The sequence below is a fragment of the Arvicola amphibius genome, chromosome 5 (assembly GCF_903992535.2).
Source record: "Arvicola amphibius chromosome 5, mArvAmp1.2, whole genome shotgun sequence".
NCBI classification, from domain to species: Eukaryota; Metazoa; Chordata; class Mammalia; order Rodentia; family Cricetidae; genus Arvicola; species Arvicola amphibius.
In genome coordinates, this window is record NC_052051.1 from 12,780,003 (window position 1) to 12,804,662 (window position 24,660).

The 24,660-nt window shown below is 49.6% G+C and overlaps 1 protein-coding gene across 21 annotated transcripts in view; it reads left to right on the top strand.

Annotated features, from left to right (window-relative positions):
• Positions 1–24,660, top strand: part of Zmynd8 (zinc finger MYND-type containing 8) — a 97,143-nt gene that overhangs the window by 2,732 nt on the left and 69,751 nt on the right. For 12 of the 21 annotated variants that reach the window (XM_038329440.1, XM_038329443.1, XM_038329425.1 and 9 more), the window contains one exon: positions 6,376–6,446. In XM_038329440.1, coding sequence (XP_038185368.1) covers positions 6,376–6,446 — 71 coding nt within the window. Of the gene's footprint in view, positions 1–2,541; positions 2,732–4,072; positions 4,344–6,228; positions 6,249–6,375; positions 6,447–12,697; positions 12,930–21,911; positions 22,417–24,660 lie in introns of those variants that run through there. The other 9 variants (XM_038329424.1, XM_038329438.1, XM_038329439.1 and 6 more) reach the window with 9 other exon arrangements.

Sequence of the window (24,660 nt, forward strand, 5' to 3'; positions counted from 1 at the left end):
AAAAGATAGATGGGGTGTAATGTTCTCTAACCGGTGCCACTGGCGCACACAAGTTGGGCTACTCTCTTCTTATCTCGTTGCTGTAAATGGAAATTATAACCTGAGGTTCTTGTGGTCTTCCCCCAGAACCAGTGGCTAATCAGAAGCCTCCTGGTTTGCCTCTTTCACTATTTGCATAACTTGTCAGGCTGGAAGGAAACTTGAGGGCAAAGCAATTGTCCTCTGAAAGCTTGCATTAAAATGGCTCCCACAGGTTTGGAAAGCCAGGGTCTGTTTGTGAATGTGAACCCCAGCCAATTTCCTAACCCTGGCTCAAGCTGCCCAATTTTCCTCATGGCCACCACCATGCCTGGGTTGGTAAAAAGTTAATTGCTTTCGAAGCAGCATTCTTTTCCAGTTACTAAAGGGAGAATAAAAAAAAAAATTACTGCATTGCAGTTGGACTCTGTGGGACCTCAGTGCTGGCTCACAGACTAGCCCAATGGGGTTCCTCTGCACTCTTAAACCAATAGATTTTCGGAAAAGGTTAAAGATTGACAATTGCAGTGGCCTGAGTATAGGACTTCTCGAAATTTCTATTTTTTTTTTTTTTGTTGTTCCTTTTAGAAAAAGCAGGTGGCCAAGCTGAAGAGATCCTCCATTCCATCCCTAGGATTCCCCATCCCCCACCTTGCTTCTCCTCATCAAGGTGGAAGGTTCAACACTTGTGCAAATTGCAGAGGGAAAACAGACTGAGGGGCTGCTTTCCCTTCCCTTCTGCCTCCTTGGTCCCCAAAGAGGATTTACAGCTGCAGGGAGCAAATACAGACACTGGAGCTTTTGATCTCTCTCTTTCTCTTCCCCCCTCCTCCCCATCTTTCCTTCTCTGCCCCTCCTTCTCTCTTGCTCTCTCTCTTCCTCTGCCTCCCTCCCTCCCTCCCTTCCTCCCCTCTCTCTCCCCTCCCTTCGCCCCTTTAAGACCTTCCAGGATGGGTACACCATTCTGCTTCGGGAGATGAAGTGGCATTCACGTGGGGGAGGGGAGTAACTGCTTTTATTAGCTCCAGAAAATGGCCAGTGCTGAGTCTTAACTAGGAATTAATTACATATAATCACTCAGTAAACTTTCTTCAGGGTTTCTTCTAATTGTAGAGCCAAGAACATTGCAGAAGTCTAGTGACTTTTATAATCAACGCTCAAAATGATTTGAGTTCGAAAGAAAGCAAGAGGTCCCCTTGGATTATAAATTAGGGGTGAAAACAATAGCTCTCCCCCCCTTTCAGAGAGCCAGTGCATCAGAAAAGGTTGTATGTGGGGGGGTGTCATAGAAGACTGGGTGCTGGTCCCCACAGGCAAGGTATGTTTGGGAAGTCCAATCTAGTCAAATGTGTGATCTCTTTTGTTTCTGTTTGCTTTCTTTCTCCTCCTGGCTCCTCTGGCCGAGCACACGTTCGCTAGCTCCTGGATCTCTTTGCCTTTGGTTGACCCTGAGAAGACACATTCCTTGGGCCCGGCCCCAGGGCTGAGATGTAAAAGGCAGTAGTGGGGTTTAGAAGCCTTCACGGTTTTTCTTCAAATGCAAAAAGCAAGTCAGGAGTCACCCTTGGCTTCAGGTTGCTGGGCTCTGGTTGCCCATCCCCCCCCCTCGGTTCTGTTTTCCTTACAGACAAACAGGGAGGCCCTGCCAGCTCTGCAGCCTGCATGCTGCCAGGCCGGCCCTTCCTACCCGGATCTCCTACCTGCAGACCGGCTCCCAGCCAGCGTCCCGGCCTCGCCCGGCTCAGCCACGGGCATGGTGCCCTCTTTTCTCCCTAGGAGCTGAAAAACTGTCACCTTGAAACTCCCTGCTCCCAGCGTTGGAGGAATCCTGTAGCTCTTAGACCTTAGCAGTCAATGACATTGGCCACCATGACGCTATTATTAATAGTTCGGCCTGTGAAGGGGCCTTTGCAATGCATTGCTACCTCCCAGGCCCCGTGGGGGGAGGTGGACGGAAGCCTCAATTTGTGAGAGTCGTCTTCTGTGGACTAAGGTTCCTCCTTTGTAGACCCGAGGGGTCTGTCATTGGTGATCCCTGTTAGCAGGGGTGGCTGCTGTATTTGGTGGCAATTTTTAGGCTCACCATCGTTCAGAATTTTCAGCTTGGCCTCGGACAGAGGTACAGCTCTGTCGCTCTGCGCCTCCTATGCCTGCTGTTTTACCTGGAGAGAAGGGATGTCGAGCTGTGCTGCTCTGGACTCAGAAGGGCACGAGCTTCCTCCCCTGCAGCCTGCTCTCTAGGACAGATCTGCGTGTGGAGACACCTGTCTGTCTCCACATTATGCCAGGGGGCTGCGTAATTCCTAACCTTCCACCCACCTCAGTGCAGGGCAAGGGGGCCCCAGCACAGTCTCCCGAGGAAGGCTGAGCGCCTGAAAGGGAAGGCTGGCTTTTCCTCAGGAACCTGTGACTTCACTAACTCCTGCCACTGACTGCAGTTTGTTGTTGTTTTTTTTTTTTCCTTTTTTTCTTTTTTTTTTTTTTTTAATTCTTCAAACGTTGGATTGTTGGTGTCCTTTGGTGGAGCGTTTTCTAGTTCTGGTGTTTATGAAGGCAGCTTTGGAACTAACTAGCAGGGCTCCTTAAAACATGAGCTCAGCTATTGAACAAACTGCTACCATTTTAGCTCCAATACAGGAATGAGGCACTGTTGCCAGCCGCCATTTTAAGAATCCTGCATAAATAGCTTAGCTCCGATGACTGCCCGTTTTAGGTGAGTGATTATAGAAAGCGCTTTGCTAACCGTCCCCCCCTCCCCCAATTAAAGAAAATTATTTGCAGATTCAGAGGGGCATGCCTGGTTTTGTTTTGCTTTTGTTCCCCCCCCTCTTTACATTTTGATGCTGACTGTTGTGTCATGGAGGAGGAGGATGCTGTGCCTTGGGTATTAAGTATTTCTTACAGCCTCGACCCTTTTGGTATTTTTTAATGAAAGTAAAACCTGGGAGAAGCGCTTGGGAATGATGCATGATTCCTGAATTGCTCTGTGATCTTCTGACTGGGGCAGCAAGGTCTTCTTGTGCATGCTGGTTATGTGTTCTAGCTGGGTTACAGATTGTTGTAAAAGTCAAAGTATTAAGGGCACTTGGGAGAAGGAGGATCTGCCTATTGTATATCCATCCAGGCTCCCCCCCCACCCCCTGTCAAATAGATAGGCTTTTTCTTCTCTCTCTCTCCTTGGGAAGTGTTGAAGGGGTGAGATGCTTGGGAATTACGGATCAGCCCTGAGACCTCAGAATTAATAATCAGAAGGTTTAAGGCTTCCTGGATGGACAGGAGTCGCGGATGCAACTTTTAATTGCTCCTTTCCTCCTGGTGCATGTAGGTTTAGAAGGAAGACCGGATTTCTTGCTCAGATAATGAGTATGGGGGAGCCTTATTTTTTTTTGGAAAGGGAAAAGGAGATGGAGTTGATTGTGTCTGCAGGTGCTGTATCTTCTTTCGGTAGCAGTTTGTGGATCCACCAGTGAGTGACTTGGGTAAATATGAACCTAAGTGCTGATGGTCGCCTGTATACAGTGTATGCAACTAGTTGATACATTTTTTTTCTCTGTTTGCTTATTGTAACCCTGTTCTTTATGTATCCATTCACCCCATCAGACCTTTGCAAAAATAGAATTGTCAATTTCTAAGCAGGACTTGTTCCTTTGTTGATTGAAATGATCAGCAGGGTTGTTGGGTTCTAGCAGCCGAGGAAGAGGGGGGCTGTGCATGCTAGGACTTTTAACGTGTTAATGGCAAAAGTTCAAAGTATTTTCTCCCGTTGCAGTTTTCTCTCTAAAGATTGTTATTTGGGTACCCGTCCCCCACTTCCACCCCACAATCTCCAAACAGCTCTTAAACTAAATTGCCCAGGATCTGTGGGGGCATTTAGAAAGGTATCAATCTTCTTTTTTCATTAGCTCTTGTGATGTGATCCCCTTAGTGCTTAACATTGAACAAAAAAAAAAAAAAAAAAAAAAAAAAAAGGAAAGATAAGAAACCGAAGATTGTAGGTGAAAGGAAGTCCCTTGCATGTGGCTATTCTAAATGACTAATTTTGTATTTTATTCGAAATGACTAATTTTGTATTTTGGTCTATGCTTTTGTAAATGGAGTGTTTTTGTTTTTCCTTTTAAATTCACAGGCACTGCCATGTCAATTTAATCAAATACAAGTTGTGCACTTGTGCAAGTGTGCATGTGTGTGTGCACGTGCACGCATGTTCTTGCACAGATGGGGGTTGCCTCTGAAGGGAAGGCTTGGTGTTTTGTGAAAAGGATGGTTTTCTTCAGTTGTGCTGGAAATCCTAGGCTCAAAACCGGTGATGCTGTAGCTAATGTCAGGTGACTATGGCGATCACTTGTAATGCTGGGGAAGATAAGCCAGCTTACCCCCCACTTCTGTTTCAGAATTGATTATCCTAAACTCAGCAGCAAACAGCCACTCCGAGAAACTACTTTGCATTTTCTTAGCTTCTCAGCCGCACTCCCGCCTGAAGTATTCAGCCCTTCTGGGCTCTTACAAGCCACATAATTGTTTTCTCCAGTGCAGGCCTCCCGCCTTGATCAATACACCTTTCAATGTTCCCATCATGATAGAAACCCTTCAAGTGGGTTTTGTTGTGGGGTGGGGTGGGGGCTCTCTGTGAGTCGTAATTATTTCTTTCCCCCCTGGTACATTTTAGTTGGAGCACAGACTAGCACTATTCCCACCCCTCAAAATATGGGTGGAATCTGTTTTAAATGCTTCATGCTGGAGAGGGGAGCAGAATTCTAGTTGCTTTGAAAGACCAAGGTTTAAGGTTGTCCTTTTGAAGTTAACCATCTACCCCATCTCTGCTGGCTGCAGGAATCACCCCTCCAGCCGCACCTGGGGCAGATAATTAGCATTCCAGGCAGGGTTTCTGAGTTGGGTTTGCTTTTTTCCCTGGAAGCTGGAGTAGAAACTTCCACTGTCCCCTGTATTGTTTCGCCTTGGTGACGTGCTCAGGTCTGGTTTCTTTGGCGGAGGATCACCTGTGACAACGTGTCAGTATTTCTTTGGTGGTTTTGTCTTTGGTTTTGTCTCTACAGATGCCGACTAAATGTCATTGTTACCAAGATCCATATCACAGTGCTAAGCGTGTTGTGTTAATATTTAAGTTCAAACCTAAACTATCTCCCTCTCTTTTCTCTCCTGGGACTAAAGTCGAGGACTCTCAGCTCTTGTCACGAGCCATCTTTTCTCTTTCTGCCTAGTTCCTGTCTTGAATTCTGCCCTCCCAACACACCTGGAGCTCTCCCAAACACGACTCCATGTTACCGTGAGCTTCCAGGCCTGAGGCCGCCTTTTGGAGCCGTCCTTTGCCTTGTCACTCACAGAGCACAGGACACAGATAGGACGGTCTTCTCTGCTCTCTTCCTGTCTTGCCTTCCAGTCTTCCCAATGGAAAATTCCAGCCACATCAGTTGGTGATGCATCCGTTTCTTCTTACTGAGCCATGATTGCATAGTTTCTCATAGAAGTGGCATCCGGAAATGCCTGGAACGTTCTAGCACACCTATAAGAGCAGATCTGCATTTCCTTCAGTTTGGCTTTTGAAGTATTAGGGGCTTGGAGGGGGGAGAGGTTAGAGATGACGGGACCTGCTCTTGTCTAACCTGTGTTCCAGCAGAGAAGAGAGGGTTCTGGATGACAGACCCTCCTAGCTAAGGGGGCTGCCTCCTTCCTTTCTTATCCCAGCTCTCCACTCAGCCTGTGTCTTTTAAATAATCCTTCCTCATTCCTCTGTCTGTGCTGGAGTGTAATTAGCCACAGTTCAGAAGGAAGCCATGCCTGCTGGGGTTCAGGCTGCCTGGAGACCCCGGGGTCCTGATTCCTGGGATAAAGGCTGGTTGAGTTTGGCCATGTTTTTCTACCTTGTAATTTAACCAGTATGTCTGTTTTCATGTCCCTGCCTCATCGGAGAGCTATTAGGTTCAGGATGGGGAGGCCATGAGTTAGGGATTCTGGGTACCCAGGCTCTAACCTGCCTGCGTGGCACCCTGGTGTCAGCAATGAGAGACTTGCTAATTTGAAGGCCGGGTTCTTTAGGCTAGAAGTGGGTAGGTTGTATTGGAGTTCATAAACTAAAAACCGTGTGCCCCCTCTCATCTTCTAATGAATGGCATGACAATTGAAATATTAATTTGGCTTTTTCAAAAAGTATTTTTAGCATTCTAGTGTTCTAAAGAAGTCCGTTCATCATCTTCACACTTGGTTGAAATCAGGTGTGCTCCCCCCACCACACAACGAGGGACTGGAGGGAAAGCGGGTTTGCTCTCTGGCTCCCCAGCAGCTGCCCCCACAGGGGCCGTCAGCAGCCTCCCTAAACAGACCTAATTTGTTCTATTTCAGCTTGGCTGAGGAGGAAATAAAAACTGAACAGGAGGTGGAAGAGGGAATGGACATTTCCACTCGCTCCAAAGGTGAGTGAAAATCTCAGATTATCTGCTCAGTTCTCGAGGATTTCTTTTGTTGTTGTGGAGGGGTGAAATGTGGTTCTCCGAGCTGCTGGGCGTGACACCCGTCGCGCTGTAGGGTCCTTTGATGGATGAACCTAATTTCTGGAGACATCGTTCAGTCTTTCCTCCCTGCTGTTCCTGTGTAGGTGCACTGGCTTGTTTGGAGTTGCCCTGTGGTAAATTTGGGGTGTGTGTCTGGGCCAGGGTGCCTGCGTGCCTCTCCCTAGAGCGATTCTAACAGGCATCAAGAGTCTAAATGGTATGTTGCCTGCAGAAGCCACTGGGGTCTGCAGCTGTGGCAGACTTCGTGATTTTAACAGCAGGCCTCTCTCTGGGCAATCTCCGGAGTGGGATGGCGCTGGCCGGCTTCATTGGAAAATGGTGGTCTTGGTTAGCCGTAGCAAGGGAGTGAGGACGCCAGGGCCTGCACTCAGAGCAAACTGTGGTGTCTGCTCTGCTGTTTACTCTGTTTGCTGGGAGCCTGCGGTGGACAGGGTCTGCCTTGCTGCTCAGTGGGAGAGTTTGTGGGGCACCCTAAAGGGAGCATTTGTTTGCGCTCTGGGTGCTCACTGGAGTACTGTTTGTTGGAATAGCCCAACCACTGCATTGTTTTGTTCCTCTGTGCTGCAGCTCACTGCTCTCTCTGGGAGGTGGGAGGGGCTGCAGGGCGGGTTGGCAGGAAGGGTTGGTGCAGATCCTTCCAGGAGGAGACTCTCATCTGGCCAGGATGTCATAAAACGTGACTTCCTAAAGGCACCTGGAAAAAAAGAACATTTCAGGGCTGCCAACCCCCCCACCAAAAAAAAAAAAAAACCAGACAGCCTTATTATTTGGGTCGAGCTAAGGGTCAGGTGGTAACCAAGAGCTGCCTGGGGATCAGGGAGAAGGAGGCAGGCTCACTGCCCTGTCCCTTGCCTCCATTGTCCCAGAATGTGCAGGACATCTGAATTTCATTACTCCTGGTGGCAAGGAGCCCAGAGAGCTGGAGCAGGGGGTCCTTCTACCAGAGCCTTTGGATGCAGTTGACCATGACTGAGGAAGCCCGTTCCTTGGAGCCCCGCTGTTGGGGATTGGCCGATGAGGCAGGTGACAGAGTAGAGAGGATGAGGAGCCATCTAGAGAGGGGCCAGGTGGTGTTGGGTTTCATCTTTGTCTTGTGTCCCTCCCTTTTCTTTTTAGAGTCAGGGTCTCACTATGTAAGCCCTGACTGGCCTAGAATGTGCTCTGTCGACCCTGTTGGCTCTGAACTCACAGAAATCCACCTGCCTCTGCCTTCTGGGTGCTGGGGTTAAAGGTGTGCACTGTCACTCATGCCTGGCTCCTTTTATTATCTGTAAGCCCAGGTATGGAGCTACTTTACATCTCACGCTTCTCCTGCCTAGGGCTGTCTATGACACTGGTGTGTTTGGAGCTTGTGGGACATTATGGACCTTCTTGTGCCGAGCCTGTCCAGTCCCCTTCTGAGGCGGGAGGTGTAACCCTGCGGGTTATGAGATTGAGTCTCTAATGGGTGGTAAGTCGGTAGTGTGGGCTGTGTTGAGGCTGTCTCTTTCATGGACTCCTTGGTAGGCAGAGTAAAACCTCCTCTAGAAGAAGGTCCACAGTCGTGGCCCCCCAACTTGGCAGAGTCCACCAGGGGCCTGCCGTGCCCACTGTGGAGACATTTTCTGTCATTATACAATAAGAGGTCCCTAGTTCATAACTAAATGCTTTTCCCAGGGCAGTGAGGACCATTCCTAAAAAGCACCTAAAGGGCTGAGAAGATGGCTCAGCTGGTAAAGTGCTCGCTGAAGGTCTGAGTCAATCTCTAGCACTCATGTAAAAATCCTGTCTCAATGTGAGACCCTCTCCTGAGGAGTAACACCTGAAGTTGACCTCTGACCTCCATGCCTGCGCACACGTGTGCACAGGCACACGCCCTCATTCGTGCTTATCTTCCCAGAGCTTGTGATCCCTCCACCGACCTCCTAACACCCTTACTGTCTGAAGTCACCGTGACCCGCCCCTTTTGCCTCCTTTGCTCCTGCAGCACCCGTTCCCAACTTTCCCGACTTCGCTCCCTGTGTCTTTCTGTTTGTCCTGGGAGTTTGTGTCTCTGTCTGTCTGGAACATGTTGCCCTGGGTCCTGGTAGCCTGCTTCTTATCACACAGATTCTTCTCAGATGTTTGCCAGAAAGCTTTTGGTGGCTGCTGGTTCTGAAGAAGTCAACTACCATTTTGAGTTCTGTTTTTAAAATAAGTACATTTTAAGATTTTTCAAAAGAAAACTCATGGAGGTAGCACAGCTCCCACCCGACTTTACCCGTCTTCCCCATATCTAGATATTCTGAATTCATCCTCTAAAGCCCACACTGCGTTCAGAGTTCCTCAGCTGTCCTGGGAAAGCCCCGTTTCTATTCCAGAATGCGACTGTGCCACTACATGGTATCGTCTCCTTAGTAACCGTTTCTCAGACCTTTATTTTTGATGACCTTGACATTTTCCAAATTGTACTCCTAAAAGAATATTTTTTTTTTTTTTTTTTTTTTTTTTGGACAGAGACTCATGTAGCTCACACTGGCCTTAAACTTGCTGTGCAGTCCAGGGTGATAAGTGCAGGGGTTACAGGCGTGTGCCACCATGTGAGGTTTATGTAGTGTTGGGAGTGGAGCCTGGGACTTGCTAATGCTGAGCCACACCCTTGGTCCCCACACTGCAGTCTTTGGAAGGAAATTACTGAGCTACATCCCAGGAGCAGGAGATTATGTCCCTCGTCCATCTCCATGAGCACAGTGACTATATTAAAGCTCTGTACAACAGAGATACTGTTCCCCTATGTCACTGATCTCTTTTTAAAAGAAGATTTATTTTTTTAAAAAAATTATGTGCATTGGTGTTTGCGTGCATGTATGCCTGTGTACCTTGTGCATCCCTGGTACCTGCAGGGGCCAGAAGAGGGAATTGGATCCCCTGGAACTGGAGTTATATATATAGGTGGTTGTGAGCCATGTGGGTGCTAGGAATTAAACCCAGGGCCTCTGGAAGAACCAATGCTCTTAACTTCTGAGCTGTGTCTCTCCTATGTGTTTCTTTGTTCCTTGATATTATCATGGACCCAGTGATCAGTTTTGTACTCTTGGGGTCATGCACTGCTACTTGGTACACATTGCTTCTGTGGATGGCCTGGAGTGCTTTGTGTTGGCTGTGGGGATCCTTAGGACAGCCCCTATCATCATGGGCTCTTTTTATGACTTTATGTTTGTGTTCTGCTTCAGGCCCTTCCTGGGTCAGTAGTATTAGAAACCAGGATCTAGCTGTGCTGGGATGCTCCTCCACACCAGGGTACGTGCTCTCGGGTTCTCTGAGCTAACTGAGAAACAGATGCATGGGCGTTACTACCTCTCTGTCTGGCGCATTTGTGCCCACGCTTTTCTGTGTCCATGGCGGTTAGATACAAGTTCATGGGTCTGTCTCCAATAACATGTATTTATTTTGAATACTTGTGTGTATATGTACATCCACATACATGTACTGCTATACACATGTGGAGGTAGGGCAGAGACAGCTTGCTGGAGTTGTGTAGGACTCTGGGTCCAAACTCAGAGCCCCAGTTTTGACAGCAAGTGACGACCCACTGAGCTAACTCACCAGCCCCCAGCTCCTTTCTGTGAGCGTCTGGACCACTCTGGCCTTCTATAGCTCTTCCATTCCGGCAATGAGAAAGCTGGCTCCCCTGCTTGCCTTTCGTGTACTGTTTTGGAGTATTTTTAGCCTGATTTTCAGTTTAGAGAGGGCTGTTAAGTGTGCACTCAGTAGACCATGATCCACTCAAGGTGAAGGGGGACGAAGAGATGGCTCAATGGTTAAGGCTGTGGTAGCTCTTCTTCCAGAGGACCTGAGTTTGGTTCCCAGCACCCACTGTTCACCACTGCCAATAACGTCAGCTGCTGGGGATCCAGCATGCTTCTGGTGGGGCGCACACATGTGGCATACGCACGCTCAGATACACACACGTAGGTTTAAAGAAAAATAACAACACTTGTAGCTGTCTAGGAGTTTTCTCCATCATTCTTCCCATTGTGTTCTTGTGCTAGTCTGCTTGCTGTCCTCCAAGAGCACGCGCAGGACTTTTCCCTAGGTCACCGACCTCCAAGTGTGACCCACCCCCAATCTGAGAGCAAGGGGGGGTGCGGCTTTTTATTTTTTTTTGTTTTTGTGTATGGTGTGTGTGCGCGCGTGCGTGTGGCTTCCTGAGGCCAGAGGTAAGCCTTGTTTATCCCCCTCTTGCTTTCCATCTCATGTATGTGAGACACGGACTGACTGAACCTGGAGCTGGCCGTTTGGCCATCGGGCCCCTGGTGTCTGCCTGTCTCCATTCTCGCCCATGCTCTGGGCTTATCCTCTCACACTCCTGCCTCTGGCTTTTTACATGGTGCTTTTTTTTTTTTTTTTTTTTTTTTTGTCCAGGTTGCTAAGCTTTTGCAGGGGGCACTTTATCCTGGAGCTTGTTTTATTTTTTTTGAGGTGGGGGGTCTCACAGATCCGAGGTTGACTTGTCAAGCAAGTGAGGGTGACCTTGAACTTCTGATCCTTCCTGCCTCTACCTCCCAAGTGCTAGGATTGCAAGGATCCTACCCCTGTGCCCATGCTCTCTTGTACTGTTCGAGATGTCAGCTGTGTCCCCAGCACGCGCAGGGAGCCAGCTTCCCTGAGTCCAGTTTGCCCCTGCTAGAATCTAGTTCGATTTTATCACTCAGTTTTCTCTAAACGGCACTGGAAAGTTCAGATGCACTTTGCTCACACAGTGCTCAGAATGGTGTGCGACCATGAAAGTGTTCCCAAGTGTCATCCCTGATTAGATAGACTAGCAGAGATGGGGAGTTCTTTCTGGCTGTGTTTGCTCTTGCCCCTCGTAAGAGGCTGTGGATGGAGATAGGTGTCCAGTCAGCTTGGTAAACTTTTATGTATGGCTGCACAGGGCCTACTGGAAACTAGGAAGTGTGTGTGTGTGTGTGTGTGCGTGCGTGCACACGCACGACTGTGTGCGTGAGTTTGCACACCTGTGTGTTCCTCCATTGCACAGTGGCTCAGCCTGCTGGCCTGTTGGACTTTGTGCTGTTGAAAGTGATTAGAGGCCCTGGCTTTGCTGAGAATCTGAGGGGAGAACCCCTCCTCGTTTCTAAAGGACTTTCAGTCTTTTGGTGGCTGTCCTTGTGGGGAAGAACCTGCTCTGGCTACTGCTGTTTTTAGGACATCTTTCTCTCAGAATATTTATTTGAAGTTTTATATGTATTTCCGTGTTTGGTATGTGCAAGTGAATGTGGATGCCTGGGGGGGCCAGCTGAGGGTTCCAGATCTCTGGCTCTTGAAGTTGGAAGCAGTTGTGAGCTGCTGGATGTGGGTGCTGGGAATTGAACTCAGGTTCCCTGCAAGAGTGGTATGTGCTCTGGGTTGCTACGATTTTTTTTTTTTTTTTAAATCAAGACAGGATTTCATTCAGTAGCCCAGGATGGCCTTGAACTCAGATCTGCTTGCCTCTGCTTCTGGAGTGCTGGGATAAAAAGCATACACCACTAAGTCTGGCTTATTATTATGATTGTTGTTATTATTATTTTAAGACAAGCTTCACAGATCAGGCAGGTCTTGAGCCACTTGACGAGTGCTGGGATTAAAGGTGTGTGTGCTTTAAGAAAGAGTTTCACTGTAACCCACAATGACCTTGAATTCATTGTGTGTCGAAGGCTGGCCTTGAACTCTGGATGTCCCTGACTTCTGTCCCCAAGTGCTGGGATTACGAGGGCGCACGACTGCACCCTGCCAGGGCACTCTTCTGACACAGTCACCCGAGTGTTGTTCATATTTCACAGCCCGAGCTTTGATCCCAGGGCACCGAGGTTCACAGAGTTGAAGTCTGTGCGGCCAGGATGTGACGTGTGTGATGTGTTGGCACACGGCTTATCCCTCTTTCACCCTATTTATCTCCACGGTTCCCAGTGTGGTGATCCAGGCTGTGAACACGGATTGTCCCTTTAGACCCTCTTTCTTGTGGTTCTCGGTGTTTAGTGCTTCAGTCCCCAAAAGACAGAATCCTGTCCAAAAAAAAAAAAAAAAAAAAAAAAAAAAACCAGAAGTAATTAATTAACCTGGAGAGGGGGAGGAGGAAGAGAGACGCATGTGTGTGCCAACCGCTGAGCGTGTCTCCTGTCTGGTTGCTCTTTTTCTGTTATGAACAGTACAAGCCTGTCTGGACCATTTGGGCAGGAGCAGTAGGGTCTGGCAGGAAAGGGATCAGTTGTCTCATGGTGGTGACAGGAAAGGCTGTCAACTGGGCGTGGATGCCTCACCGACCTCAGGAACAGTAGGGCACATATGGGCCATGTATCTGTGGCTGCCCTTTGGCTGCTGTCTAGACACTTGGACCCACCCTGGCTGTCTCCACAAGGAAAAGAACATTCCTCAGGAGATGAGGTGGGGCATCTGGAGAAGCTCAGGACGTTCTTGTGGGGGCAGGGGGCGGACTCCAGCTGGCTCTGGGGTCTCAGAGATGGACAGTGATTGGTGGAGAGGCTAGGGCTAGAGCACTACCCCTCAGCCGCCTCTCTAGCCCCCAGTTGGAATGTTGTTTTGATGCATTTATTCTGGTGTGGGTGTCTTTGTGCCACAGGATATGTATGGAAGCCAGAAGACAGCATGTGAGACCTGGTTCTTCAACTTTGTGGGCCCTAGGATCGAACTCAGGTCCTCAGGCTCGACAGCCAGCACCTTCTGAGCCATTTTCCCCAGTTCAAGAACTTAATATATAGCATAGGTTTTCCTCAAACCAGATGAAATCTTACTGCCTCAGATTCCCAAGTGTTAAGGTTTTGTTTTGTTTCTTTTTTTGAACTGAGTTGATTTTCTGTTGCCTAGGCTAGTCTTGAACTGTGAGCCTAAGGGAGTAGCTGGGATAGCAGGCCATATGTCAATCCACTTAGCTTGGAATTCTTGTTGTTGTTGTTTTGTTTTGTTTTTTTGAGACAGGGTTTCTCTGTGTAACAATCTTTGCTGTCCTGGAACTTGCTCTGTAGTCCAGTCTAGCCTCGTGGCCTCAAACTTACAGATGTAGGCAGGGATCCTCCTGACTGTCTCCAGAGTGCGTAGATTAAAGACAAACACCTGCCCCCACCCCCGTGTGTATTTATTTATTGAATGTGTACACATGTTCCATTTTGTGTGCGTGTGTGTAGGTCAGAGGACAACTTTTGGAAGTTGGTTTTTCGGTTTTTCTCTTTATTCATTGTGTGGGTCCTGAGGAAGGTTTGGTGGTGTGTGTGTGTCTGTGTGTGTGTGTGTGTGTGTGTGTGTGTGTGAAGGCACCCACCAAGCCGTCTTACCGGAGCTAGTTCAGACTTCTCAGGTTCCATTCAGATACTCCGTCCGTGGGGCCTTTAGGCTCTCTGGATTCTATCAGCTGCTCTTCCCGTGTAATCACTTATTATTAATAGGCTAGTTCCCGAGTCTATTGCTTCCTTTATATCATCCCTGGCATTTTCCAGAGCTCTCACTTCTCAGGAGACAAAGCCTTCCTGCTTTCAAGATGTCAGGGTGACATTTGTGTCCGAGGGTGACAATTTGCTGAAAGCTATTCAGGCATAAATCACAAGCACCATCCAGCTTCCAGGAGCCTTGGCACAGTGAAGGGTTCGTGAGTTCTTACCCGTGTCTGCACACAGTATCCACACACAGTATCGGCACAGCGCCTCATGGGTTTCCATCTTGCTGCTCTGATCTGTGCTTTCCCATTTCACAGTCTTGGAAACTGAGACTCATGATGATGAATGAAGTGGCCAAGTAGGACGCAGGGGCCTAGTTTTGTCTTTTGCTTTAAACCCCCAAATCAAACCCTTTCAGGGCCAGCAGATATACCTGTGGTGGCTGCCATCATGAGGGAAATAGAGGGGGGTTACTGGATGGGGTAGGGGTGTTCTACTTACTGCTCAGGGCCAGGAATTGGGCTCACTTGTGATGCCTGCTGGGATCGCCCCACCCTTCTCTTGCAACAGCAGCTCAACTGCAGACCAGTTTCTCAAGGATGTCGCATAAACCCGTAAACTCCTATCAAGGGGACAGAAATGGTCCATGGCTGTCATCTTGCATTCTCTGTGCAAGAATGGTCACAGTGTACTTCCTTGCAGGAGTTTGGCCATAACTGTGTGAGTCAGACAAGGCCCGGCCTCATAGGCCGGAGACTGGAAGTCTGAAAAGCAGTCTGGTTCACTTCCCCACACGGAGGCTCCCCGATCAGGCCGCTTGCATCTCGATCCTGCTGCGTGTACATTTTGTGGGCATAATGGCGGTGTGCATCAGTGCTGTGTCTGCCTTGTGTCACCAGCACGAGGGGACCCCTCGGAAACCAGGCACAGATGTAGCGGAAGTCCAACATACTAAAATCCCAAACGGTGTCGTTCTTACTGAGACTTTCTTGGTCTGAATGTGTTTACAGAGCCAGGATGCTGGAGGATCTACAATTAGAGCAATTTGCTAACTAGCCCCAGACCTTAATTAGCACAGGATCCTCTGTCTCTCTGTTGTATGTAAATTGAGACCTTCACAAAGAGATTGATTGTGAGCACGGTGAGGTGAGGGACCCTCTGTCATTTTTCAAGAGATCTCTAAGAAAACAGAACCATCAATACTTTGAAACCATGGCTGCAGAAGCTCCCGGATGTTTTCTTTCAAGAGATGTTAGTAGTTTGAACTGTCCTGACTCTGACATTCCTGAGATCCCAGGAAGTGCCAGCCTGCTGTGTGTAGGGACAAGTGTGCTTGAATGAGAGAACTCTCATATTGTTCCTCTCTGTAATAAGGTCTAAAATATCTCAGAATGCCAAAGCCTTTTGATCACGACTTTCAGACTAGAAATTACGTGCCTTCTCTTGGCAGGTGTTACCTGCTGCGCATCTGTCCTGGGCGTGCCAATGGATTTTCCCTTGTGTGCGTATGTGCATATTCCTGTTCCCATACATAGTCATATGGGTGTGTACACACGTGTATGTATGTGTGGAGGTGAACATTAGATATCTCAGTCATTCTTTTTTTTTTTTTTCATTTTATTTTTTTGTTTTCTTGAGACAGGGTTTCTCTGTGTAGCCCTGACTGTCCTGGAACTCTGTAGACCAGGCTGACCTGGAACTCACAGAGATCCTTCTGCCTCTGCCTCCTGAGTGCTGGCATTAAAGGCGCGCACCACTGCCCAGCTCGTTCTCAAATTCTTGTCTAAATTTGAAATTCACTCATGTATCCCTGGCATAGCACAATGGTCTTCAGACAGTGTTCTTAGTTTTTTTTTTGTTATTTTATTTTATTTTATTTTTGAGGCTCTCTTGACACACAACCCCATCTGGCCTAGAACTAGAACTCTACCTCAGCCTCCTGCCTTGATGCTGCTGGGGTTACCAATGCGAGCCACCGCCCCTGGGAGTTGGCTCCTGTTCCGATGGACTGAGAGCCAGCAAATGATAATGGGTGTGAAATTTTCAGTACTCAGAGATATTCGGCTCTTGGAGCCTTGTCTGCCCTTGCTTTGGCTTCCGAGAAAGTAGATTTTGTTTTTAATTTTTTTTTTTAAGTTACATTTTATGTGTTTGAAATTTGGGGCTGAGTCCTACCTGGGCTGGTCTCAGATTTGTGGACTCATAGCGGAAGCACTTTGTATGCAGAATGAACTCTGGACATGGGATCCTACTGTGTTAAGCCTCTGAGTACCTGGGATTGTTCTACCAGGCTGGGCAAGAGAGCATGAGGTATTTGGGGGTTAAGGTGGTAGTGGTGATACTGGGCCCTTCTGCATGCTAGGCAAACACTCTTTTTTTTTTTTTTTTTTTTTTTTTTTTTTTTTTTTTTTTCGAGACAGGGTTTCTCTGCAGCTTTTTTAGAGCCTGTCCTGGAACTAGCTCTTGTAGACCAGGCTGGCCTCGAACTCACAGAGATCCGCCTGCCTCTGCCTCCCGAGTGCTGGGATTAAAGGCGTGCGCCACCACCGCCCGGCTTAGGCAAACACTCTTATTACATTACCAATCTAGCTTGTGTAATTTTCTTGTCCCCACCTCCCAAGTGGCTGAAATATACAGGCCAACCCAGCCGGCCAGACCTCTGTTGTCTGTGAATGTCTGTCTTACTTCGTTAATTTCTTTGTTGATGGACATTACGTAATATCTGCTTCTTCAGATGCTGCCTTGAGCATCCTGTATGGAGAGTGTGCGTGTTCTTCTTTCTGGGTGCAGAACCTGAAAGTGGGGTTGTGGGATATTGGCTGGTAACTGTGTTTAACCCAGGGCCTGGTGCGTACTGACAAGTGCTCCCTGCCACACCCTCCCTGTTTGCCTTTATTGTGCAGTCCTGACACCGGCAGACTCTGGCCCCGTCCTTCCTGCTAGGTCATTGCTCTCCCTCTCCCTTCTCCGCTTCCTTAGCAGTTGACCTTTCAAATCTCCTTGAGCCATTTTTGGTTCTAGGACCTTTGTACATATCGGACTTTTTCCTTTCCAGACTTTTTTTTTTTTTTTAAGTTACATTTTATTTATTCTGTGTGTGAAACACCAGGCAGCTGACTTGTGGAAGTTAGTAGGTTCTCGCCTTCCACCGTATGGATCATCGGGATCACGGGGCTTGAACTCAGGCTGGTGAGGCTTGGTGGCAAGTGCCTTTATCTGCAGCGTCTCCCCGGCCCCCTCAAGGCTAAGGCTCAGTGGAGACTGAATCCTGCCTTTTGTTGTCTACCTCTGTGCCTGCCCCCATCCGTACAGAATAGGCAGGCAGAATGAACTGGACTTTGTCTAATGGCTGGAACGTCTGCCCTAGATCATGAAGCCAAAGCAGCCTTTCTACTGGAGAGATTGCCTTCTTTTCTAGCAAAATCTAGTGCCTGCGAGTAATTACTCGGCTCGGATATCTGTGCCTGAAACACTTGGTCTCTCTGCTTGCCTCTTCTCTCTTGTTTTTTTTTTTTTCCTCCCCAGAAATCACTGGTGTTGTCTCCAAAACAAAATCCAGTCTCTCTCTCTCCCTTAAGACAAGGCTCTGGAGCAGGGATTTAAGGCCTGCAGTGCCCAATACACTCGTCCCTCCTGTGTCCTCCCTGACTGCTACGAGGACCCCTTACCAGCAGGGACCTCTCCTGCTCCTCCTTGTAACTCTTCCATGTTGCTCTCTGAGGACTGCCTTCCCCTTCCCTCACTTGTGTCTCCAGATACCAGGTTGTGTGTTGTGTCGTGTGTGGGTCATGCGCCCCCCCCCCCCCCCCCCCCCCCCCCCCCCCCCCCCCCCCCCCCCCCCCCCCCCCCCCCCCCCCGCCAGTTCCCCAGCCTTTTGTTTACACCTATACCTGTCTTTTGGTTTGCAAGAGACGTAGCTTTAATGACTGAACAGATGTTAAACTCTGTGTCCTAGGTTCAGTTCCCAGCACTGTAAAACTTAACTTCCCTATAACCCCCTCCCCCAAACATAAACAAAATCCAAATGAGCTAGCAGGCTCCTATAGGCTCCAAAGTCAAAACTGCCCTTGAATGATCCCTAAATTACCTACCAAAGAAATCAGCTTTGATCAGAATTTATGTGTTTTAGAGAACTGATGTTATCCAAGCCAGATGAATGGAATGAGAAAAGGCAGTCCAAATCCACATTCCCCGGCCTCAGCGCTCACTGTGCCATGGAGTCCCTCAGGCACATGGGAGGAATGGGTACTTTCTCAAGTGTCCTGTCTGCCTGTGGCAGCTACTGATTACGTGTGACTGTTGGGATTTGCTTGAGGAGAATCATTTTTCTTTTCTCAGTAGCTCAAGCTGCAGCTCAAGCCCCATGCCTTGTGCTCACGGGCTAAATACGGACTTTAGTGATGGACAGCAAGGTGCAGACAGGAGGCGGGCATCCACTGTCACTGTGGAAGGCTACATTACCGTGCTGTGGCCTCCAGGGATTAACAGACTTGTGAGCTCTGTGCTGGGTGTACAGGTGGAGACCTGGTCAGGGATGGCAGGGAATGGAGGAAGCTTCCGGTCAGTTTCTCTTGTGCTTATTTGGAGTGTCCTTTCCTCTTGACTTTCCAAGTTGGCAGGGCTTGGTTTACTGAGATCTTAAACATAGTTCCCAACCGTGGGTGGCCTGGATTGAGTAGACTATTTCTGGCTCAGTAACAGGGGCCTCCCCTCCTATGGCCTGGCCTTTCCCTTCTGGACCTTGGGTCCCTCTCAGCAGCTCTCAGTCCTCTGGGCTTCATATGACCCTGCCTGCTAGTTACCCACCCACAGATCCTTAATCCTTGCTGCAGTTTGGGGATTGTCAGCCAGAATGGCATAGGACTAACCTTATCATTATGAAGGCCAAGGCAGCAGGATCATGAGTTCAAAACAAGGCTGGGCTGCTCAGTGGTGTGGCACACACCTATAATTCCAGCACTTGGGAAGCAGAGGCAGGCGGATCTCTGTGAGTTCAAGGCCAGCCTGATCTACAGAGTGAGTTCCAGGACAGACTCCATAGCCACTGGGAAACCCTGTCTCGAAAAACCAGAAAAACCAAAAAAGGGGTGGGTTGGGGGGTTATGATGGAACACCTGCCTTTATTTAAAAACAATTCTTTTTCAAAAGCCAGGCCTTTTATTGGGAGGCAGAGGCAGGTAGATTTTTATGAGTTTGAGGCAATCCTGACCTATACATATAGTAAGCGCCAGGCCAGCCAGAACTATGCCATGAGACTCTGTCTCAAAAATAAACAAAACATTTTTTTTTCAAGATTGAAATTTACACTTTAAAATTACGTGTGGGGTGCATGTGTCTGCCTGTGGGTATGTACAAATGAATGCAGGTACCCGTGGAAGTCAGAGGAGCTGGAGATACAAATGGTTATGAGTTGCTGTGTGAGTGCTGGGAATCGAACCCAAGGCCTCTGAAAGAGCAGTCAGCGTCTATCCACTAACCTATCTCTTCAGCCCTTTATCTCAGAGTTTCTTAACCCTGTCTTGTGATTGCTTCTGGTCAGACATACATCTTGGGGGCACCCATCAATCAGGCTATGTGCCCCACACTGGGCCTGGCGTGCAGGGCAGCCACACCGAGACTGAGCTCGTGAGACAGATGGGTTAGTGCCTGACGAGTCCCAGGAATGACTGTCATGGAGCATAAACACCCCCACAACACGGGGAATGTGATGAGGAGCCAGCAGGCTGGGGTGTCAGGGAACGCCCTTGGAGGTGACATTCGAGCCACAGGCTAGAGTTAGCTACTGTGGAGAAGATTGGGTACAGAACATTCTAGGTGGAGGGAGGAGCCAGCTGAGTGCCAAGGAAATATGGCTAAGTGACAGGGAATAAGGAGGTCAGGGACGACTGGGGTTAATGGGATTGGATGAGCAGAATTAAGCTTTATGGCATGGGGTAGGAATGATCTTTCATTCCATAGCCCAGGATGGCCTAGAATTTCCTGTAGCCCAGGATGGCCTTAAGTTGATGAAGATCTCCTGACCTAGTCTCCTGAGCGTTGGAATCACAGGTGGGAGCCATGCCGGCTTTAGGTTTGACATTCTGAATGAATAATCAGAAGCCTGAGGTCTCTGCAAGAGCCTCTGAATGTGCAAGAGCGCATGTCCAGGGGAGCACTGGCTGACACAGTGAGGGAGGAGTGCACATCAGGGGAGCACTGGCTGACACAGTGAGGGAGGAGTGCACATCCAGGGGAGCACTGGCAAACAGTGAGGGAGGAGCGCACATCCAGGGGAGCACTGGCTGACACAGTGAGGGAGGAGCACACATCAGGGGAGCACTGGCTAACACAGTGAGGGAGGAGCGCACATCCAGGGGAGCACTGGCTGACACAGTATGGGGTATAAGAGAGTTTCAAGCCTGCTAGGAAATCAGTCAAGTGCTGAGCCTGGAGGGGTTTGGAGCCTGGTTCTGTGGTACTGTGCCAGCCAGAGAGGTTTTACCAGTCAGGTAGGCTGTGACAAGCCGTGGTGGGGCACAGCAAGTTTTGGGGAACCTGGTTTGAGATTTCTGAGTCCTTTCCTTGGCTCATAAGTACTGCCATTGGTAGTTCTCTGTGCATTTGCTTAATGTGTCCACGTCACACACCTAGACCCTAGCAATTCACTGGAGCTTAGAGAGAGCAACCCGTCCCTTGGATTCAAAGCTCTACCAGGTGGCAGAGCCTGCCCCGCCCCCCCCCCCCCCCCGCAGTGTGCCATGTGCTGTGGCAGTGTTGACGTGTGGGCCAAGCACGGCTGCTGGTCATCAGAACCTACCCACATACCAGACATACCGTACACACAACGCACCACACACCACCATATGCACACAGCACACATGTACACACACATACCACCACATGCATACACACACCCACACACACCCTCACACACACTCCACAAACAGCCAAGTGTGCAAACACAATTAGACAAGCCGAATCCCATTTTCTGGTTTAAGTGTTCCTCCAGGCCGTAACCTCAGGGCTCCTGTGGCCCCTGTATTGCACTCCCCTTAGTTCCTGACCTTTCCAGTAGGATTTCCTACCGCCCTCACCCACAGGATTCCTGCAGTCTATTGTCTGGCTGCCCCTCCCCGTTGCTTCCTGTGTTTGGCTGCTCCAAGCCACGCTGCAGGCAGGGCAGGCCTCACACCCTGAGAGCTCTAGGGAAGGCCAGCATCCCTCTCACCAGGGTTATCCTGGCAACTTGACTCATCTCAAGTCACCTTGCACAGAGAAGAGGAAGGCAAGCTGCCTGGAAGGCCTTTCCCTTCCCCCTTGTTTTCTGGCATTTTCTTTGTCATCTGTAGGGTGACTTTTGAAGGCTGAACCCTCTGTGCTTTGGGGAACAGGGCCTGGTTCCCAGAAGCCCTGCTTTCTCTATCTGCCCCCTTTTCTGGGGTAACTTTATTTCCCCTTTTTACTCCCAGTCCACTTCTCAGCTTCAGCCTCTGCGACACAGAGGTTGTCTTTTGTGTCTGACTGGCACTCCGTTGCTGCAGTCCTCCCACTGCAGCCCGCGAGCCATAGGCGAGCCCGCAGGGGTGCTGTGCGGTGGGGCGGGGTGTGTGAGGGGGATGGGGATGAATGTGCAGCTGGGTGCTTGTTCCAGAGCCAGCAGTGTTGGGAGGGCCAAAGGAAGGACCTGAACAAGGCGCTCATGCTGGAGGCAGCCTCAGGACTAGGAGGCTGTGGTGGGGATGCCAGGCCCACTCTTCCTCTTCTACTGTTGGAAGGAGCTTGACATTTTCCAGCCAGGAAAGCACCAGGGTCCTGCAGCAGCTGAGGATGAGGAAGGCCCAGGCCACAGTCACTGTTCGGGAAGTTGAAGGCTAAACACAATCATCTGTCGGCCTCTTTTCTTGGATGGTAGCAATTTCTGTCCTGCTCAGTCTTTTTGGTGGTTTGCCTTTTCCATATTGATTTGGTGCCTAGAGAGGGTGGAGGCCACTGTAGTCATTTATCTGCTAGCTTCTCCTGTGACCGAAGGAGCCTCACGGCTAGAGGGAAATGGAGACACCTAATAAAAAAATATTAAGAGCATGTTCAAAATGCAAGCCACCCCCCTTCTCCCACAGCCACCCTGTCCTCAGAACCGTAGCGATAGCGTGTATTTATTCCCGTCTACCATAATAAATGGCTCTTGGGTGCAGCGCGTGGACCACTTCCTGCATAGCCGTGCTACTGTCCAGGGTGATGAATTAGATCCAAAGCCTGAGGACACCAGGCAAGGCTCTGCTGCCCTGTTGCAAAGGTGTCCTTGTGCTGCTGGGCGATCTAATGTGTCTAAGATCAGAGCTGGCCTGGAAAGTGGTGACTCTCAACTTGTGCTCTCTGCTTCCTCCTCCCCTTGGGAGAGGCCGCCGACAAGCCGGAAGCAGGAATGTCTGCCGGGAGCCTGCCTGTGTCCTCTTTTGAAACAGAGGGGCTAGGCTCTCTGAGTGACCAAGCTGCCTCTATGGCAGGTAAGTACCTACCCTTGCTGCCATCTGGACCTTACTTCCTGGTGTGGAGGCCTTCAGGTGAAGTGACATTTTGTCCTAAGTTGAGAGTGACCTTTCTCCCTCTTCCACCCACTTCCTGGTTCTGGGTGAGAAGCTGCTAGGCCCTGCTTCCTACTGAGGCTGAGTGCCTTTGGCTCCAGCGCTGGCAGGCCCATACAGGCTGGTCTCTGAGGGCCTGCCTACCTAAGCCATGCTCCTTGTGTGAGTGAGCTATCATTAAAGGGGCTCTGGCCGCGCACAGGGTTCACCCCCCCACCCCACGACATTCTTTGCTAGAGGTCCAGTTTTGCCCCTGCCCCCTTCTTCGCATCTGTTTTCTGCTCTCTGCTAGGAGGAAGTTCTGGGCTTTTGTTTCTTTATGATGTAATTACCCAGTGGGAAGTGCCAGGGATTCCTGGGGAGGGAGGCCCTTTTGGGTACCTGCTCTCTGGCTTTTGGAATAGCTTTGGAAATGATTAATGAGGGGCTCGCTTTGCCACTTCTGGGAGAGCTGGCCGCGGGTGGTCCTGTTTGAAGCCAGCAGCTCCGAGGCTGGTAGTGAGTAGGAGCGCTGCCTCTGCCAGCCCTTGGTGCTCCAGCTGCTGCTGACCCAGAGGGCCCCACGGTGTCCAGGATCGAGCCATTGCAGTCACGGCCAGGACTCATTTTGCTTTCCTCTTGATAGAGGCCATCTTTTCATTATTTTCAACCCATAGGATTGATTTAGGAGGCTCTTTGGAAGAGAGCTAACTCCCTTTAAACTAGGTAGTGATGGGAGAGGAGGAGGGAGGGAGAAGAGGAGTAGGGGGAATCTTTGTTTCTTATGAAAGAACTGGGAGCTGGACGGATGGCTCATGGGATAAGAGAGGGTGCTGGGAATGAAACCTAGGTCCTCTGGAAGAGCGGACTAGGGCTTAACCGCTGAACTCTCGTTCCAGCTCCCCCTTTTTACCTTTTTTTAAAAAAAGTTGTTTATTGGCATGGGGCCAGCCGCGTGTCGTCATCTCTGTCCCCCTGCTCTTTGCACCTGGGCACCAGTGAACTGGCTCTCTGCATCATTAAGGAAATTCAACACCCACAAAAACACACAAAGCTCCCAGCTTCTAAGCTTGGTGGCCCCTTTCCCCAGGGAAGAATAGCTCCCCGTGAGTTGTGTCACTCACGGTATAAACCCCAGAGAGCCCTGACTCAGGCTCTGGACGTGGGTGTGTGGGGGTGTGGGTGGTGCCTGGGGTGGCAGGTTGCCTGGCCGAAGTGGAGATGGCAAGTGGGGTTGGGGGGGGAATGGGGTTCAGGAGTCTCTAGTCTATAGCATAGGGGTAGGTTCTGATGCAGCCTGGGGGGTGGTGTGTGTGTGTGTGTGTGTGGGGGTGTGGGTGTGGGTGGGTGGGTGGGGTAGTGCTCCCAGAGACTGCCTTTGAAAGGATGGCCTCCTGTGAGACTCTGCTGGGGTTCTTCCTGTCCCATTATCTCCACCTGCAGTTGAAAGAGCTCTGAACCCCAGTCGGTAGTCCTCCCCCATCCCCAGCTGAGGACTTTACTCCTTGGGTGCAAAGACCTTGTCTCATAGTAGTGGGGAATGGAGTTACTCTACTGCCTGGGTTCAAATCCTGACCCCAACAATTGGTAAAAGCTGCACTGTCTTGAGTAAGTGGGAAATAAATTCGAAGCAGTTTGAACAGGGCCTCACTTGTGGCCAGGTTATCTTGAGGTGAAGTGTCCCTTAAGTCAAAGGACATGTAGGAACTGCTGAGCACGGTTATTTCTGGTGGTTCACAGGACAAGAGCTCTGGAAGGATTACATCACATGCTTAGCTCTTAATACCCAGGAGACCGCTTACTGAGTCTTCAGGGAAATGTCACAAGGAGGATAGGCTTCTGGTGCCTGCTTCACTCCAGGCTGTGTTCCTGAGTCACTGCACACACGTCTCCTCCACAAGGCAGCCCTGCTCCCTCACCCACGTTAACACATTCAGAGCCAGATGTATTTTGAGGGGAGGTGGATTGGAGGCAGGAAGTTGGCACAGGGCCAGTAGGGCCAGCGCAGTAGAATCCTGCTAGTTCAGAGAAGGTGAAGAAAAAGACCAAAACAACACCTTCTTGGCTGCAAGGTGGACCATTTCTTAGGGAGATAGCCAGCTGTGGTGTCACTCCAAAATTATGGATGAGATGTACTTAGCTGCGTAGCCTCGTCAGAATCAAGTCATTAGAGAAGTACAACTCTGA